The sequence below is a fragment of the Mustela nigripes genome, chromosome 16 (genome assembly GCF_022355385.1).
Source record: "Mustela nigripes isolate SB6536 chromosome 16, MUSNIG.SB6536, whole genome shotgun sequence".
Classification (NCBI taxonomy): Eukaryota; Metazoa; Chordata; class Mammalia; order Carnivora; family Mustelidae; genus Mustela; species Mustela nigripes.
Window position 1 is genome coordinate 2,240,947 of NC_081572.1, and position 17,470 is coordinate 2,258,416.

At 65.9% G+C, this 17,470-nt stretch overlaps 2 protein-coding genes across 7 annotated transcripts in view; both read right to left on the minus strand.

Annotated features, from left to right (window-relative positions):
• Positions 1-17: 17 nt before the first annotated feature.
• On the minus strand, positions 18-16,028 carry GAA (alpha glucosidase). 6 transcript variants are annotated; one of them, XR_009400363.1, is made up of 22 exons: positions 15,407-15,750; positions 15,018-15,146; positions 12,492-13,077; positions 11,352-11,497; positions 9,392-9,557; positions 9,219-9,315; positions 8,612-8,731; positions 8,371-8,489; positions 8,153-8,284; positions 7,521-7,631; positions 6,822-6,935; positions 6,654-6,738; positions 6,148-6,265; positions 5,730-5,863; positions 4,097-4,248; positions 3,789-3,937; positions 2,701-2,842; positions 2,259-2,408; positions 1,693-1,857; positions 1,312-1,464; positions 579-715; positions 18-468 (listed from the first exon to the last, which is right to left on the minus strand). XR_009400363.1 is itself a non-coding variant. In XM_059379818.1 (22 exons), the coding sequence occupies exons 3-22, from the start codon at positions 15,143-15,145 to the stop codon at positions 656-658; spliced, it is 3,027 nt and encodes a 1,008-aa protein (XP_059235801.1). In that variant the 5' UTR covers position 15,146; positions 15,407-15,465; positions 15,926-16,015; the 3' UTR covers positions 18-655. The 6 variants fall into 6 exon arrangements, 5 of the variants coding, with proteins under 5 accessions (XP_059235801.1, XP_059235800.1, XP_059235803.1 ...); XM_059379818.1 differs by adding an exon at positions 15,926-16,015 and having other exon boundaries at positions 18-715; positions 15,407-15,465; XM_059379817.1 differs by adding an exon at positions 15,822-15,910 and having other exon boundaries at positions 18-715; positions 15,407-15,465.
• A 476-nt stretch (positions 16,029-16,504) lies between these two features.
• CCDC40 (coiled-coil domain containing 40) overlaps positions 16,505-17,470 on the minus strand; it is a 33,257-nt gene continuing 32,291 nt past the window's right edge. Inside the window, exon 18 of the mRNA XM_059380158.1 lies at positions 16,505-17,261. Coding sequence (XP_059236141.1) covers positions 17,013-17,261 — 249 coding nt within the window. The 3' untranslated portion in view covers positions 16,505-17,012. The remainder of the gene's footprint in view (positions 17,262-17,470) is intronic.

The following is a 17,470-nucleotide window of genomic DNA, read 5'->3' on the forward strand; positions in this document are numbered from 1 at the left end:
GAAGGACCAGCAGAAGCTTGATTGCAATGACCCCTTTATTAGTAATAATTGCACTTAAGATCAAGGGTTTCCCTGGGTCCTGTGAACCCTCCGGAGATCCCCCGGCCCGCTCTCATTGGACGGGGGGCAGGGGACAGCTCCCCCTGCTGCCGGGGGGCATTGCCCAGAGAGCAGGCTGCGGTGGCTGTCCAGCCCTGTCCTTTTACCGGGCCAGAGCAGCACAGCCGCCCGCGGCGTGACCTCGGGGTGCAGGCACAACATCCTCATCTGGAGCGCACCTATGCTGTCTCGGGCGGGGAGCTGGGGGCAGGTGGGGAGCTGGGGGCAGGCGACATCATTCTCATTCCAGTGACAAGCTACGGAGAGGTAAGCCTTCCAGAACAGCGCTGCACACACGAGGCAACCCTGGGGCCACGGCCCATGGGATCTGTGCGGAGAACCGTCCGGCGTGTTGCTGGCCCAGAGCCCCTGGTCCCAAGAGGTAGACACACAGGCAGACCGGGGTTCTTGAGGGAGGGCGGCGCCATGAGACGTGGGGCAGGCGTGTCTGACCCCAAGGCCCACCCACACGTCCTAACCAGGAGGTCACAGGCGCCGGGGCCTCTGTGAAACCGGTCTCCTCCCGTACACAGGATCGGCACACCACCGGCCCAGGTCACGACCAGCTGATGACAAACTGCCGTCCCATCAGCAGGGACACGGGGATGTCCAGGGTCTGGGGAAAAACAAGAAATAAAAATTGACCGGGGCGCCTGGGGGGCTCAGATCATGATCCAAGGGCCCCGGATTGAGTCCCGCATCAGGTTCCCTGCTCAGCGGGAAGCCTGCTTCCTCCTCTCTCTCTACTTCTCCTCCTGCTTGTGCTCTTTCCCTCTTTCTCTCTCAAATAAATAAAATCTTTTAAAGATAAAAATTTAAAAAAAAGTAAAAACTGACCACCAGGCAGGTGCCCTCAGAGGGGAGGTCCCGAGCTCCGCCCCGGGCTGGAGTGAGCGGTGTGCTTGGGGACGGCCCCAGCCCCGGGGGCTTCTGGCTCTGGGCCTCCCCAGCTGAGTTCGGAGGACGGTGTCCTCTGTGTTGGCCGCCCCAGCCTGAAGCGGGCTGGCATTTAAACATGGCCCACACGCCGCCGTCTGTGTAGGCACCAGCGGAGCAGAGATCCGGGGCGCGCAGGGCCTGTGCTTACCCTCCTTCCCTCGCCCTTGGAAGGCCCGGCTCGGAGGGCACCAGGTCCTGGGGGTCCCTGGCACCTCCTGCCCCCCGACCGTCCTGGGGGACAAGCCCTCGGACCCCAGCTGTGGGCCCTCTTGCCTTGGTATCGGGGCTGTAGTTGAAGTTGGAGACAGGGACGCCGTTGGAGAGGACCTGGCTGGGGGCCACGGCCACCCCCAGGACGGTCACCCTCCTCAGCGGCAGGCCGGCCCCCTCGCCAGTCACGCGCACCAGCTCGCTCACGATGGTGTTCTGGCGGAACGGGGACACAGAAGCGAGGTGTCAGCGATGGCCCAAGAAGCCCCACCAGCGGGGGTCGGCGGGGGGTGGGGGGCTTTGGGCAAACCCTCAGGACACCAGCAGGTGCGTGAGGACCGGCTCAGGGCGGCTGGCCCACAGGCCCTGCTCCCTTCACGAGGCGGACCCAGGGACAAGGGGTCCCCACGGCGCCCACCAGCCCCAGCAGGTGCTGGGACTCACATTCCTAGCCAGGAAGGTGACCTCCGTGTAGTCCCCGCGCTCCAGCACCCCCAGGCTCTCCCCGTCATCCCAGAACAGCTCCCCTCGGGCCTCCCCGTTCACGGTCAGGGCGGCGAGCAGGGCCATGGGCTGCTTCCGGGACTCTGTGGTTGTGAGGCCAGGGCCCTGGAAGAGCAGGGGCGCGTGTCACCATCTCAAGCCTGGCAGAGGCCTCCGGAGCAGGACGGGAAGGACGCTGGGCTGGGACAAGTCGGTGCTGGAGGGAGGCAGGACCCACAGGACAGCCTACACCCGAGGGGCTGGGGCGCCTGTCCTGACCCCTCTGGCCAGCGCAGACACCCTCGAGGACACGAGCAGCCCACGGAGGCTTGCACGCTGCTTCCCAAGGAGGGGACACGAGGCAGGACTCCCCGCCCCCCGCCGGCACAGCACGTCAGCTCGTCTTCAACCCTTAGTCGCTGTCCTCTCTGCCTGAGGTTTGGGGACGGACCCTCTCCTGAAGGGACAGCATGGGGTCTGGCAGCCCCAGAGCTGGGCGGACAGGCTCGGGGGCCCGGCCCGGGTACCTGCAGGGGGATGATGTGCCCAGCCCGCAGATGCACGTTGATGGTGTCCAGTGGGGCTGGGAGCGTCACCCACTGCCCCTTGCTGTGGATGGCGGACATGAGGGGAGCCCAAGGAGGACGTGGGGAGCTGCCGAAGGCCTCTCCCGGCACCTGGAGGGAGACGGCGTGTCAAGAGTCAGGACAGTGCCGGAGCCCCGGGGCCGTCACGAGGAGCCTGACGCAGGCTTGGCGCGGGCGCAGGACTCTGGAGTGGGAGAACTGGAGACCAGGGCCTCTCGGGCCTCAGTCTTCTCATCTAGAAAATGGGTCACTGCGAAGCCTGGGTGTGAAAACGCAGGCGGAGGCCCTCAGGCCGCCGGGTCCCCACACGCGGGCTCCCTTCCGCCTTCTGGCCCACCCCCCAGGCCCCGGAGGAGGGACACCTTTGGTCTCTGGGACTCACCATCTGCAGGTCGTACCATGTGCCCGGGGGGAAGTAGCCTGTCACTTGGACCTTCCCGGCCTCAAGCACGGGCGTGATGAGCAGAGCCGCCCCCCACAGGAGCTGGCGGTCCACGGTCCATGTGTGCGGGTCCTCGGGGAACCTTCAAACACAAGAGGCGGGCGCATGGGCCTGGTGACCTCAGCATGTTCAGGAGGCCCTCAGGGAATCACAAGGAGCCAGAAGACTCCAGGCGGGACGGGGCGAGGCTGGTCCCAGCCCCCGGAGCTCGGCGCGGGAGGCAAACAGGCCCTCTCCCCGGCCACACACTCGGGGCAGGGCACCGTCCGTGGCCCCCGTGTGACAAACTTCCCGGCCACTGGTCTGCTGCTGGCTCGTCCTGGTCCCTTCAACCAGTCTGCGTTGTCCCTGTCAGTTTGGGACACTGATGACCCCAGTGTGTGTGCCTTCGCGATTCCGCGATGAGGGAAGTCATAATGGTCTCAGTTTCTGTTCAGAGAAGTATAACTTTTCTTCCTAAATTCAACCCCCTCCTCCAGCCAGTGGGGGACGTTCGCTTCTGTGTCCTGTGGAACTTCCTAGAGCTTCAGTTTCGATGTCTAAGGGTGTAACCCACCTGCAACTTGCGTTTGCACCGCGTGAGAGGAAAATGGATTTTTGCAAAGAGCTAACAGATCTGTACCACATGGGACTGCTCTGACCCACGGGCCGGGCACGGTATTTTCTTACGGGCATCTTTGACGCATCTGAGTCCTACTTGGGGACATCAGCTGGGCTTTTTCCAAGGTCCTTTCCCCTGTAAGCCAACCCCGGGACGGCTTGACAACTTGCTTTACTGTCCGGTTGGCCTGGTCTGCACTTGGGTGTCCCTCACCCTGGGTTTTCAGGAACCTGCGCCGTCCCCAGCCCTGAGCTGCAATCTCACAGGTGGGAAGTGGGGGTGCAAAGGGCCCCCAGTAGGAAGGGCCTGGGATTCCTCCCTCCTCCCTTGGTCTGGGGACACCCCTGTCCAGCAGGATGGGGGTCCTGCTGGCCATTAGGCCGGTGGTCAGCCTGTGGGCCCTCCCTTCCCGACCCCGGGTACTCACTCTAGGAAGAGGGGCCGAGCCACAGTCTCGCCCAGGACGTGGGCCCGGTGGAAGAGCAAGTACAGGTAGGGCAGGAGTGCGTAGCGCAGGCCGAGGGCCTTCCGCATGGCTTCCTGCGCCGTCTCGCTGAACCTGTAGGGCTCCTGAGGCTGCAGCGGGGGAGAGGAGGGGAGGGGGCGTCTGGCTCTTAGGCTGCGAGGTCCCCGCCTCTCCCACGGAAGACCCAGCCTGCTGGCATGGACGCCAGCCCGCTACGTCCGCAGTGGGACCCCCAGGGCAGACCCCCGCCCGGCCCGCCCGGCCCCTACCAGGCTGTTGAGGTCGTTATGGTTCCGCATGAACGGGTAGAAGGCGCCCAGCTGGGTCCAGCGCACACACAGCTCCTCCGAGGTGTTGCCCAGGAAGCCACAGACGTCAGCGCCCACCAGCGGCACCCCCAGCAGATTGAACAGCAGGATTTCTGGGGGGGCAGAGCCAGACTGGGGCTTACCCCCCTGCCCCCGCCCCACCGTTCAGTACGGCGCTGGCCCTGGCGTCTTCCACTCGTGGTCAGCAGAAGGGGGTCCCTCGCAGACCTCCTGCTGACATCCGGGGTGGGCAGAGCAGCCCATTAGGGTGGAAGTGTGTCCCCACAAAAGGGGTGCTCGAGTCCTAACCCTCTGTGCTTGTGAGGTGACCTTATTTGGAAAGGGGCTCTTGGCGGCGACCACTCAGTCGAGGTCACCGGAGGTCCTGACCCAGTACACCTGGTGACCGCGTGAGAGGAAGCCTGGACCGTGACGACACATACGGGGCAGATGGCCGAGCGAGAACGGAGGCAGAGCTGGAGGGACAGCCCCCCATGAAGGACACCGAGGGCTGCTGGCCACTCCCAGGAGCTGGAGGACACGAAGAAGGGCTCTCCGCTCCGATGCCGTGAGTTGGACCACGAGCCTCCAGGGCTGGGGGAGCCCACGTTTCTGGGCCATCAGCAGCCAGTGTGAGCTGGTGCGTGCGGCCGGGAGGTCAGCGAGCCCCCGAGCTGCTGAAGGGTCAGGTGGCTGCAGGTCCTATCAGCAGGGGTGACCCGCCACTGTCGGCAGGACGGGGCTGCTCTGGGCCCTCCCTCTCCTCAGGGTCTCCTCGGGGACCGGCAGCCGAAGGGCAGACCTGACCCAGCCTGGGGCCTGGCTTGCAACAGGTCCCAGGACCAATGTGACCTCTGCCACGGAATGATCAGTGCCCACGAACGCTACAGCCCGAGAACCAGGGGTGGGCACAGGGCCTGGAACCCACTCCAAAGGGCTTCAGAGACTGGCCTGCGGGTCCTGGGCCCTGGCGAGCTATGCCGGCCCCAGGGTGACATCGGAGCCGGGGGCATTTGTGGACAGAGCCGGACGGCAGCTTCTGGAAGGAGGAATGGCTCCTCCTCCAAGAGCTCGCCTCGCAGGGCTTCCCCATGGCCCGAAGGTCTGCAGACGCACCCCGCACCGCCGCAGGCCGGCCCCCACCAGAGCGCTCCCAGGCTGGGGGGTTGTGGGAGGCCCAGCAGTGCCAGGAGCTGACCCAGGGAGGGCCCTGGCCCCTTCTCCCTGCCCAGCACGTGTCTGCAGCATCAGAGCTGTTGGGAACGAAAGTCAAACTCTGCTCCGCCGGTGGGGTGGATGGCACCCACAGGCTGGGCTCAGGTCGCCAGAAGGGACATCTTGAGGACGGAATCTGACTGCTTCGCTGGCAGCGGCCGGCGCGAGTCAGTGATGGGGACGCTTGGAAACCGCATCGCGGCCTGCCACAGCGGCACAGCACCCCAGGGAAGCCCACCCGCACGGGTGAGGCCCTGCACGGGGCTCGGGGCACAGGGGCCCACAGGCCTCTTGTCCCGCGTGCGCCAGCAGCGTCTCGCTGGGCTGGGCTGGGCCCGGCGCCCCGTTCTGAGGCGCTTCTCCGGACAGGGGCTCTCACCCGGCACGGAGTAGGACAGCTGCTCCCAGCTGCTCCACACGTCCCCCGTCCAGTGGCCGGCGTATCGGCCGTGGCCGGCGAAGGTCGAGCGGGAGATCACAAAGGGCCGTGTCCCCCGAGCCTTCACGAGGGCCCTGTGCAGAGCAGGGAGACAGGGCAGTGTGGAGCAGGGCTGCCCGGGAGCCCCGCGTGACCCCGCGCCTCAGGTTGGGGCGCAGGAGGGAGGCAGAGCGGGGAGCGAGCCGCCGAGAGGGCCGAGGCCAGGAGGGCAGGGGTCCGGCTCAAGCCGCTGGGCCGCCCGGCAAGGTGAGCGTGTCACAGGGAGGACAGGTGTCCCTCCAGGCTCCCGCTGGGTCTCTGTGTGCTCGCCACCGGGCCCTCCTCCGGGGCACGGGGCAGCCGTGAGCACGGCCCTCACCTGTGGGACGCCAGGGCTTCTGTGAGGCCGTACAGGTTGTGCAGGTTGTAGTGCGTGGAGAGGAACTGGCGGCTGGAGGCACAGACGGTGGCGGCCCGCAGGGTCCCGCCGACCACCCCTGGAAGAGAAGCAGGCCGTCTCCGTCTGTGGAGCCTCCGCCTGGCCCGCGGGTGCCCCCACGTCCCAGGAGGCCCCTTGGAACTGGGGGTATCTCCCCCCTTCCAAGGACAGGGAGAGGTGGAGGCTGAGGCCGACCTCTGCAGATCGCCGACTGCACGCCCACCTGCTCTAGACCCATTTCCGGGCTCTCCCCTTCCTGTCCCTGAGCCCGAGACACCGTCCCTCTGGAGGGCCCCGGCCAGCAGCGGGTGCCCCGGTCCGCACTGCCTGGCTGATGTCTCCCCAGCCCGACCTTCCTCCCGGGATTGCCCTCCCCTTCCCGGGGTGGCTGCGCCATCGGCTCCTTGGAAAGGACAGCGGCGCGTGGGGGCGGGAGGGGAGCGCACCTGGCACGTAGGGCGGGTTCTCCAGCGCGTTGTCGGGGCAGCCGTCCACAGAGCCCTTTACGAAGTTGGACGGCTCGTTCATGTCCTGCAAAAGAGGCCCTGGCGGTGGGCGCCCTGCCCTGGGTGGCAGACGGTGGCGGCCAGTCCCACAGCCCTCAGGACACTCACGATCCACATGCCGTCGAAGGGCACCTGGGCGTGGAACTCGGACACCATGTCCTGCCACCAGTCCAGGGCCTCGGGGCTGGTGAAGTCGGGGAAGGCGGTGAATCCGGGCCACACCTGCAGGAAAGGCCAGCGGGGAGACCAGGCCCCCCCAGAGCTACAGCCTTGCTCGTCCGCGTGGGAGTGGGAGGGCTGTGGAAGTGAGCGGCGGTGGCAGTAGGGGCCATGGGGGGACATTCGGCTGAGACCTCACTTTCAGACAAGGGCCCTGGGACAGAGTCACAGACCTCTGCACCCCCGACGGCCTCCCTAAGCCTCCCCTCAGCGGGGAACACCTTCCCTTGGTTACGGGCACGCTCTGGAACAGGAAGTCGGGGGCTCTGCCAGGCGCCCTGTGGGAAGAGCTGGGAAGCCCCCGGGGGCTGAGGACACAGAGACCCCTGCCGAGGGTCTGCAGAGCTCATGCCTGGGCTGGGCCCAGCTGCCCACAGAGTCAAGGGCCTCTGATGGAAGGATTCGAGGTGGCATCGATCCGCAGCCCCCGGCACTTCCAGCTGCGACCCTCCCCCCACCTGCCCTACACTGTCTCACTGGACAACGTGATTTCTTGAATCCTGTCCTCTTCCCAACAGTGAGCCCCCTGCTCCCCCAGGCTGGGCCTCCTGCTTTCTCACCCCAGGCCCTCAGTGGCCCCCACCCTACCTTCCCAATCAGAGGCTGCCCGGTCTCGTTGGTGATGAAAACCTTCCTCCGCAGACCCTCGTCGTAGGGTCGGTAGCTACCGGGGGGACTTGAACTGCTGATGGCAGGGTCCTGAGCGGGGTCAGAGGAGAAGGGAACACCCAAAGCCAGGCACCAATTAGTGGGGAAACAGGAAAATGCTCCCAATACATCTTTAGGAAGAACAGAGGCAGGAGGGGGCGGGGCGCTGATGCACACGTCTGGGGAGAGACTGGCCCGCGGGGCCCCTTGCGTGCACGTCTGGGCTCTGCTTTACAGGTTTTCCAGTTTCAGAATAAAAGAAGGTCCCCATCCGCCCTCCCTGCCCTGAGCAGCCACAGATGCTGGCCGCGCTCCGAGGGTTGAACTGAGGGAAACGGCCAGTGTCAGCACGATTCCGACCCGGGCAGACCGGATCCCTCCACCGTGGGGTGTCCACCGTGCAGCCCCTCGGCCTCAGCGCCCCCTCCCCGTCTCCTCCAGCCATGCAGCTGGACGCTCGGCCGGGAGAACTGGCCCCAGGAGTGTGGGGCTCTTAAGAGCCCGGCCCTGCGCCCAGCCCCCCTTTCCGGAGAGGCAGCCCCCACGCGGCACGGGACAGGAGGGCCACTCACCACGATCATCACGTACCGCCGGCCGCCCTGGTGCAGCTCCCGCACCATGGCCGGGAAGTCCGCGAAGCCGTCCGTGTTGAAGGTGAAGTCCCTCCTGGCGTCCATGTAGTCCAGGTCATTCCACTGGGTGTCCTGCGGCCAGCACAGGGTCTGCTGCAGCCGGCCCGGGGGCCTGCGTCCTGGCCCAGCCCCCCTGAGCACGCCCTCCCAGCACTCACCAGGGGGAAGTGGGCCCTGGTCATGTTCTCTACCACCTGGCGGGTGACGGCGGTGGAGGAGTAGCCCCAGCGGCAGAGGTGGAAGCCCAGGCCCCAGTAGGGCGGCATGAATGGGTAGCCTGCGGTCGGGCGGGATGAGGGAGGCTCCGTGAGCAGGCAGGCAGTGGGGTGGGGGGGAGGGACCCGAGGGGGCGGCAGGGGCAGGCAGGATGGGGGGCGCGGGGCCGTGGATCAGGCCTACCCACGATTTCCAGGTACTGCTGCACCACGCTCTTGGGCTCAGGGCCCAGGAAGATGTACACGTCCAGGACCCCACCTGTCGACCTCCAGCTGAGGGCCGGGCTCGGCTGCAGGACCACATCTGGGGGAGGCAGCCCTGGGGCTCAGGCACAAATACCCGCGCCGCCTTCCCCCCACCCCCCCGCCTCCACGGCACCTTGAAGAGGGGTCACATCCCACCAGGGAAGGTGGGAGCAGCCTGCTTGGGGCCTGGGGACAGTTCCCCTGAGCCTGACTCCTTTGAGAGCCTGGAGCCGAACAGACCCCAGGACTCCCCTTTCCGGGCCTCTGCTCAGAGCCGGGTTCCCAGAGTGTACCTTGGGGTACCTAAGGGCGAAGCTGGCAGAAGCCACGGCCCACCGGCCTCATTTCTTGGGGAGGCAAACAATGCCCCAGGCCCTCCACACGGCCCCGTCCTCTGCCGCTGGCCGGTCTGGACAGGTGCCCACAGCCCCGTGCTCACCCCCTGAAGGGGGGGCGGGGTGCAGCCACACTGAGGGAGGCCGCCGGCCTGGGGGCTCAGAGAGCGCTGGCTGCGGGACACGGGGACCGGGTGCCCGCCTGCTTACCCATGGCGTTGCTGTTCAGCAGAAAGACGCCGTGAGCCGACCCGCCGTCCTCCAGCACCAGGTAGAAAGGGTGGGACCCGTACAGGTTCACGTTGGGCTGGGCGTGTGGACACAGCTCGTTAGCGCCCGCCCCCACGTGGTGCCTCCAGTCCCCGCCTCGCCGCCCCCTTTACCGCGGGGGCGATGTCCCGGTTCCAGAGGGTGATCTTGGTCCAGCTGGTACTGAGCGTCAGGGAGCCGAGATGCTCGGCAAGGCCCACGATGTGCTGGGACGGCAGGGAGGTGGACAGCTGCAGAAACTGGTCGGCGAAGAACAGGGGCGCCACCGTCGTGTTCAGCCTGCCAGGAAGAGCCCAGCAGCCTTGGCATCCTAGGCCGCCAGATGACCAGAGAGACCCCTGCTGGCCCCTGAGGAGGGCTGGAGTGGCCTGGCCACGCTGTGACACACTGACCCTGGGACAGAGGCAGCCAGGGGAGGCCCAGCGACCCAGGGGACCTGCCCCAGGGGTGGAGAGCTCCCCCCACACTACCTGGCTCTGTCCACGTTGCCCCAGGCGGGCATCCAGAAAGGAACAGCTCCATAAGCCCTTGCTGCTAGCAGGTGCTCACCACCTGCTAGCAGCAAGGGCAAAGGCTGCCCGAACCCTTCTAGTCCTTGAGGCGGCCTCAAGATCCTTCTGCAAGGACCAAATCTACTCCCAGACGCTGGCCACGTCCTTCCCCAGAGCCCATGGAGCTGTCCACCCGGGGGGGGGGCAGGACCCCCTGAGGCGGCTCGGTGTCCGGACAAGGCAAGAACCACAGATGGGCGCGAAAGACCAATTAATGCTGATTTCATGGGTTGACATCCCATCGCGCCTGCCCCGGGGCAAGGCTTCTCTTTTTCAAGACCAAAATCTGATTCAACGCTTCGGAAAACGTCTCTCAGATCTCTGCTCAAAGGTCAGCTTCCTAGAGAGGCCTTCTGGAGCCCCTCACTCCAGAGCCAGCCCTGCCCTCTGCATCCGCACCGCTCGGCTCCTCTCTAGAACTTTCTCAGCACTGTTATGACATCGTACCTGGCCTCACTCCCTGCCTCCTTCCACTGTGTCAGCCCTGGGGCAGCTCCAGAACGCTCAGCCCAGAAGGAGCAGAAAACGCATTTCAAGAGGTGAGTTCTCCTAAGGCAAGTCCAAGCTCGCTCCCAAACATGGAACTGCGTCCAGTGACAAAAAGGAGCCCTGTCCACCCAGGGCACTCATTTACGTGGGACTGTACAGGCAAAGGGCCCAGGGTGAGAATGTGCTTGCAGAATCCACTATCAGGACAGACAGGGGCACTCTGGCAGGGGACCCGTCAGACACAGGTCACGGCCACCACACTGGATTCCAGGACACTGTGGTGCATCCAACCCCCAGGGTGTGATGGGGAGGGGACGTGTCCCCCGGAGGCGAAGGCATGCCTGACCGATGCCCTTGTCCTCCCTAACCATCCTGCCGGCGTCCACTGTGGGTCAGAACCTCGTTAGGAGCCGGAGATCCAGGAGCGAGCGTCTGGAACGGGAAAGGCTCCTTGGCGAGCAGACAGCAGCCACGATTCAGACAAACCTAAGACCTCAGCGGACAGAAGCCCCAGGGGACGGGACACAGACAGTGGCCAATAACACGGATGCCGGGGCTCAGGAGCTGCCCTCAGGGCCTGCCTCAGTCTCCCTGTCCGGACAGCGGGGGCAGTAACAGTACCTACTGCTCAGCTGTTGGAGTGCCTGATGCACCTGAGTGACACATGCCACTGGAAGCTAAATCACATGCACATGAACAGGAAGCAGCAAGGGGACGCTGCCCGCAGTGGGGGGACGCCGCCCGCAGTGGGGGTGCCGTTTCACTGCGGACCGAGGTTTCTCAGCCTGGGCACCTTCGACACTGGGGCGGGCGATCTGTGTGGGACAGCCATTGCCAAAGGTCCCTGGTAGGATGCACCCCAGCGGGCCCTCCCTGGGGGACATCAGGGGGGCCTCTGCAGAGGGGTGGCTGAGGAGCTGAGCGAGGGGAGGGAGGGGTCCCGGTGGAGGGAGCGGGGAGGTGGCCCGAGGGAGTGTGGAGGATGGTGCCCTGACCCTCCCACTGGGGTTGGGACACTGAGACCAGCACTCACAGCACCCGGCCGTCCAGCTTCCGGCGCACGACCACCCCAAAGGGCTCCTCTCGTAACTCCACGCTGTAGAGCGTGGTCGAGGCCCGGCTGTGGACACGCGGGGTCTCCAAGGGCACCTCGTAGCGCCTGTTGGCGGGATCTTTGATCTAGAAGTCAGATGTTGGCGCCGTGAGGCTCTCTGTGGACTGGCACGCCTTCCCCCCATCACCCCGCCCTCACCCTCCAGAGGAGTGGGGACTCCGCGCACGGCCCAGCGTGGCCACACGCAGCATGGCCGCGCGGGCGACACGGTCCGCTGAGCCTCCGTGTCCTTGCATCCCGAGGCCAGGGAACACCCCGCGTGGGTCTCCGGGGAAGACACACAACACCCAGGCAATCTGAATTCCAAACACACTTCTCCCAGTATGTCTCAAATATTGCATGGGACATACGCTAACAACCATAAACCCGTTCCTCGGTTTTCTGGATTCAAAGTTACTGGCATCCTGCATTTTTACTGGCTGAACCTGGCAACAACGTTCCACCCAGCATGCCTGTCGCACGGTGGCTGAGGGTCAGATCAGAGCAGCCAGCCTGGCTCTGTCTGCTCCCCAGGAATCACCCGGTTAAATGCTAGCGGCTGGGAATCACTTCGTTAAAGTTATTACAAATTCTGTGCCTCAGACGCTTTTGGCTTGGCCTCCTCATACTCAGCGCCTGGGTTTCCGCTGGGCCCCTGCTATGTGCCAGATGGTTCCAGGGGCTGGAAATCTGCAGGGAGTGAATCAGACAACAGGTCCTGCCCTCAGGGGGTGGACGATCACCAGATTCCACGGCCCACGGCCTGGAACGTTCCACTTTCTTCCTTCTCCACCCCTCCCCTTGCTGACTCCTGTCGTATAGGACTCAAGGTCCCAGGTGGGAGAGCACTTACTGGGGGGAGTCCACTGTGCCCTGGGCCCTGCCCTCCAGAGCACGTTCTAGAACCTTCTGATCGCTGTCTCAGTGGCCACAGCTCCCAGAGCGTAGGCACCGTGTGCTTATTCCTGGGCTCCCAGCGAAGCCACCCAACACATCTGGACACCAGACCAGCACCCAGTCGGTTCCACCTTGACAGGCTGCCCACCCATGTTTCCTCTGCCCCCGTGTGGCCCTGCCCACCGTGAAGTGAAGCCGGCTCTCTGTCTCCAGTAGCAGGTCCAGCCGCAAGGTCAAGATGTCCTTGGGGAAGAAGGTCGGGCTGGTGCGGGTCAGGGTGGCCGTGTAGCCTGTCTCCGTGCTGGTCAGGTTCCCCAGCTTGTAACTCGGGTAGCTGGGTGGGAAGAAGCACCAGGGCTGCCCCATCCGGGGGACCTGAGGCCACTGCCTCGCAGGCTGGTAGCAGCAGCCCCGGGCCTCACACTGCTCCTGGGTGATGGGCTTGTCAGGGGCGCAGTCGAAGCGGCTGTTGGGGGGCACATCGCACTGGCTGGGTGCCGCTCGGGGACTGCCGTGGTGCCCTGTGGTGGGCTGGGGGCCCAGGTCACCGGCTCCCCGCTGTTGAGTGTGATACAGCTGCTCAGGGACTCGGGAGAAGCCGCGCTGCTCTTGGGGGACCACCAAGAAATCACGGAGTAGGACGTGCCCCAGGAAGACAGCGGTGGCCAGGGACACGAAGGTGCAGACCCCCAGCAGGGGGCGGGAGCTGGGAGGCCACCGCGCGGCCATGGTCGCCGGCCCCTGCGGCAGCCGGCTGGGTCCTGGAGGCCTGCAGAGAGAGGAGCGGGGCTCAGGAAGGACGGCGGGGCGGAGGGGCTGGGGGTGGGGGTCGCGGGGCTCTCCCAGCAGTGTCCAGACGCGGGCCGGCGGCTGGCCCGGCAGTGCCCGGGGTGAGGTGTGCCGAGAACAGGGGCGGGCAGGGAGGGAAGAGCTGCTGGCTGTTTAGAAAGGCAGCGAGGGAAGGAAAAGGGACAGCCGAGGAACGCCCCAAATAGGGAGTTTCGGGATGCCCTGTACTGCGACTGCTTACAAATGAAAAGCATTTAAAATGTGTGTAAAATGATTTAATGACACGCAAAGACCTATGTGGTAAGCTCGTAAATCAAACAGACGAGTCACAGCACGCCTGGCGGACACACGGCCCCTCTTCTGCAGAGACTGGGGCTGAGTCATTCGGTTTTGGCAAATGAGCTAGAAGTGGAAGAGCCCTCAGGGCACCCACCACTTTCCCTCGGTCCCTCTTCTGCTGACTGGGCAGTGGCTACAGCCTGGTAAGAAGTCGCCAGCGCTGCGGCCCAGGGCCACACTCCCGGACGGCCCTCCCTGCCCCTGCGGTCAGGTGCGCGGCAGCTCCTCTCTCTGGGTGCTCAGGAGCTAAGGCCGCTACAACCTGCCTTTTGCTTCTCTGTATTTCCTACGAGTTTTTCTCATTTATTCAGAGACAGAAGGAGAGACGGTCAGAGCACAAGCAGGGGGAGGAGCAGAGAGAGAGGGAGAAGCAGGCTCCCCACTGAGCAAGGAGCCCGATGCGGGACTCGATCCCAGGACCTGGCAATCATGACCTGAGCCGAAGGCAGACGCCTCACCATCTGAGCCACCCGGGGGCCCCTGTTCTAAATATCTTATGATGAACGTTATTGGCTCAGCTCCTCTGAGGAGTAAGATACCAACAAGACCAACGTGCACGGATTTAATTGGGGGGGGTCCCTTCTCTCCAAGGGAAAACGGGGAGGTTGCCAGGAGAGCTGTCACCCCAGCCAAGAGCTGACCTCTGACCTCAGCGGCGTCAGATACCGAGGGGAGGAGTGCTCGCGGGCAAGCATCCTGGACTGCCTGGCGTGTAGGCTGCGGAAGGTCCCGCCAGGCCACAGGTCTGGCAGGAGGACCTGAGCCAAAGCTGGCCGCTCGTGAGGTCAAGGTCTCTCAGCGGTGGCCTGCCCTAGTGTCGTGGGCTAGGAAGTAGCCTGCCCCGGAGCAGACAGGAGCAAGCTCCACAAGAGGCCTGGGGGCCGCTCATCGTGCCCCCAGAAACATGCAAGGACTGGGGAAAAGTCACACGCCAGTGGACGTCCGTGAGGGCCCAAGGGAGTCTGAACCCGCCACACACACAAACGGGGCCCCTGGGACACTGTGGCCACAGTGGGCCACTGCTGGGTTGGGTGCACGAGTGAACCGCGTTCGTTCACAGCACTGCCGACCCACACGTGTGGGGTTTTCCCTCACGCCAACGAACGGTCCCGCTCTCCCGACGCCAGCCCAGGGGTTCACTCCAACTCTGACATGAATCCCAGCGTCGGCGCAGACCCCACAGGTGAGGCCTCAGCCCCACAGGACTGCCCCCTTCAGACCCCAGGCACAAGCCCCCCCGTTGTCACTCCCACTTCTGAGCAAGTAACAGGCTATAAATTCAAGGGTTCGGCCCCTTCCCTGCATCCGCCTCTAGTTCGATGATTGGCTGGAACAACTCTGCACACTCAGGGAGGAGCTTTGCATCCTGTTACCTGTTTATTGTAAAGGATGGGGCAGCCGGAGGCCGTGGGATGGGGACGGGGTGAGACCAGAGCCCCCACGCCCTCGCTGGGCAGGCCGCCCACCCTCCTGCGCTGAAACGTGTTCACAGCTCAGAGGCTGTCCGAACCCCAACGGGTTTTGGTTTCATTATCTAGGCACAGCTGATTAAATCACTGACCACTGGTGACTGTCACTCACCAGCCCCTCTGTCCTCCCCAGAGGCTGGGGGTAGGGGAAGTGGGCTGACAGTCTCCACGCTGGACTCCTGCCTCCTGCTTCTGCGGACCGGTCCCCACCTGAGGCTGCCCAGAAGCCCCAGCGGCCATTCTGTGAGCACAGAAAAGACTACCAGTGCCAAGGTTCCCGGCGTCTCAGGAGCTGGGGACCAAGCCTAAATGTGCACGTGTTTATACGACAGGGTCCAGCTGCACCTGCCCCATGGGACACCCTGTGACCGCAAGGCCGCCTGGGGAACCCGCTCTTGGGAGCTCCTGCCCAGGGCTGGTGGCCCTCCCCACCGGAATTCCGGGCGCGGGGGGTGGCCAGGGGGTGGCCAGGGGCACGGCAGGGCCAGGACCCGCCCCTACCGCTGTCTCCACTCCGCGCGGGGAAGGCCCTGGACGCGGGAAGACTGTCCTCCGGAGGGCTTGACAATTCAGACAAAACAGGGAAAAGGAGAAGGTCAGGAGGTCAAGCGGTGCCGCCGGCCCAGAGGCCCCGTGACCTCGCTTCAGGGAAGAGCCGGAGCCGCCGCTCCCCGCACCCGAGTGGCGGTGTAGACGAGCGGGTTCAAAGTCCAGCCCCGTGCCTCAGTTTCCTCCCCACAGCGGGGCAAACGGCCGCCCGTCGCCCAGCACCGAGGGCGCGGAGGGCCCCGCGGATCCCCGGGGTCCCCGTCGTCACCGCGGCCCGCCGCGCGCGGACCCGGGGGGACGCGCTCAACTTCTGCAGCCGCGGCCACAGCCAGGCACTCCCGCCCGTCGACCCGTCCCGCCCCCTTACGGAGTCACGGCCGCCCCGACCGCCCAGCCCCTGTCGCAGCGGCCGCCGCAGACGGTCCCCGGCCGGCCCTTCGCTGGAACCCCCGCTGCCCGCGGTCCGCTCACCTCCGCGCACGCGCGTCCAACCTGGGGTCGCCCCTCCAGCCTCCGCGCACGCGCGCCCAGCCTCGCTCTCCGACCGCCCCCCCACCCCGTTAGTCTCCGCGCACGCGCGTCCGATCCTCCCCGCCACCAGCAGCTAGCGTCCGCGCACGCGCCCCGGCCCACCGCGGCCACCCGGCCTCAGGCGCAGGCGGGCACGCGCCAGGGGGGCGGGGCGGGGCGGGCGACAGGCTATCCGCGCAGGCGCCCTGGGAAGGGAGCGCGTCTCCGGACGCGCGCGCCCCCTGCTGGCGGGGCTTCCCCGTCCGCGCCCACCGCCGCGCCCCGAGCCCGGGAAGGGGGCGAGCGGCGCGCACCTGCCGGGACGCGCGTGCGGGGCGGGGACGGCGCGCGGGCCTTGGGGCGTCCCGGACGGGCACCGCGGGCTCCCTCAGCGCGCGGCCGGTCCGCGGAAGCCGTTCGGGAAGGGAAAGCGTCTTCGTTCCCCGAAAAGCGGCGGCTGCGCGGGGCGACCCGGCGCTCCGAGGGCGCCTCCCGCCGCCGGGGCGCGGCGCTGGCGGACAAAGACGCGTTTCTCCCGCGTTCAGAAAAGAATTTTATTTTCGTGGGGGAAATTGTTCTGAAGGCCCTGTCCCAGGACGCGGCCGAGAAGCCGCCGGGTGGCAGGTGCTGGGGCGGGGCGTCGCGCGACGGCGACCACCGCGCGGGGACCGCTGGAGACGGGCGGCGTCCTGGGGCGCCTGGCCCTCGCCCGCTCTCCGTCGGGCCCCCCTCCGGGACGCCAGTGGGACCGGGGCGCGAGGAGGCGGCGCCGCGGTCCCCTCGGGACACTCTCGGGGCAGAGGCTCGCGGAGTCCGCCCGGCGTGCGGTGGGAGGCTCCCCGAAGGGCCCCCGGAAGCGCCGGGAGTTGACCCGGTTGGGACGGCCTGGGGGCGGGGGCGGCCGAGAGCATCCGGGTCCGCCGCGCTGGCCTGTTTCTCCGAAAGGGCAAAGGGCGTCTCTGGGGGTGGGCATGGCTCCATACACAGATTCTGGTCTCTTCCAGGGGTGGGGGGGAGCGGGCGTGGGAGGAAGGGCCCAGGCTGCCCTCTAGGGGGACTCGGACGGCCGGAGCTTGCTGGCGATGGTCTGGCTGACCTTGAGCAGGGCCGCCTGGAACTGGGGGTTCTCCTTCTTCACCCGCTCGAGGACGGTGCTGATGACGGCCAGCCGACTGTCCAAACGCCTGTGCTCGTGCAGCAGCGACTGCTTGGAGCGGAACAGGAACACGTACCTCCCGTCCTTCACAGCCTGGAGGTGCTTGACCCGCGTCTGCAGGGCCACCAGCTCCGAGAGGTTCTTGGGTGGGACAAGAGACCGCGCATCAGGTTATGCAGCTTGAAAATAGGACACCCGCTGCTCCCACACAAACTCAGGACTGGGGGAAGTGCCCCGGGGGAGAAGGAGGACAGGGACTCTCCACACCGTGGGGAAGAGGCTGATGTGCTGTGACCTGGGCCTTTTCCTTTGCCCATCGTCTGAGAGACCTTTGATAGCGCTGCCTGCCA

Coding starts and splice junctions, on each gene's coding strand:
- GAA (XM_059379818.1), bottom strand. CDS start 15,145: ATGGCCGCTGGGGCTTCTGGGCAGCCTCAGGTGGGGACCGGTCCGCAG. Junction 9,558..11,351: donor AAGCTGGACGGCCGGGTGCT/GTGAGTGCTGGT, acceptor TCTTCCTGGCAG/GCTGAACACGACGGTGGCGC. Junction 716..1,311: donor ACTACAGCCCCGATACCAAG/GCAAGAGGGCCC, acceptor GTTTTTCCCCAG/ACCCTGGACATCCCCGTGTC.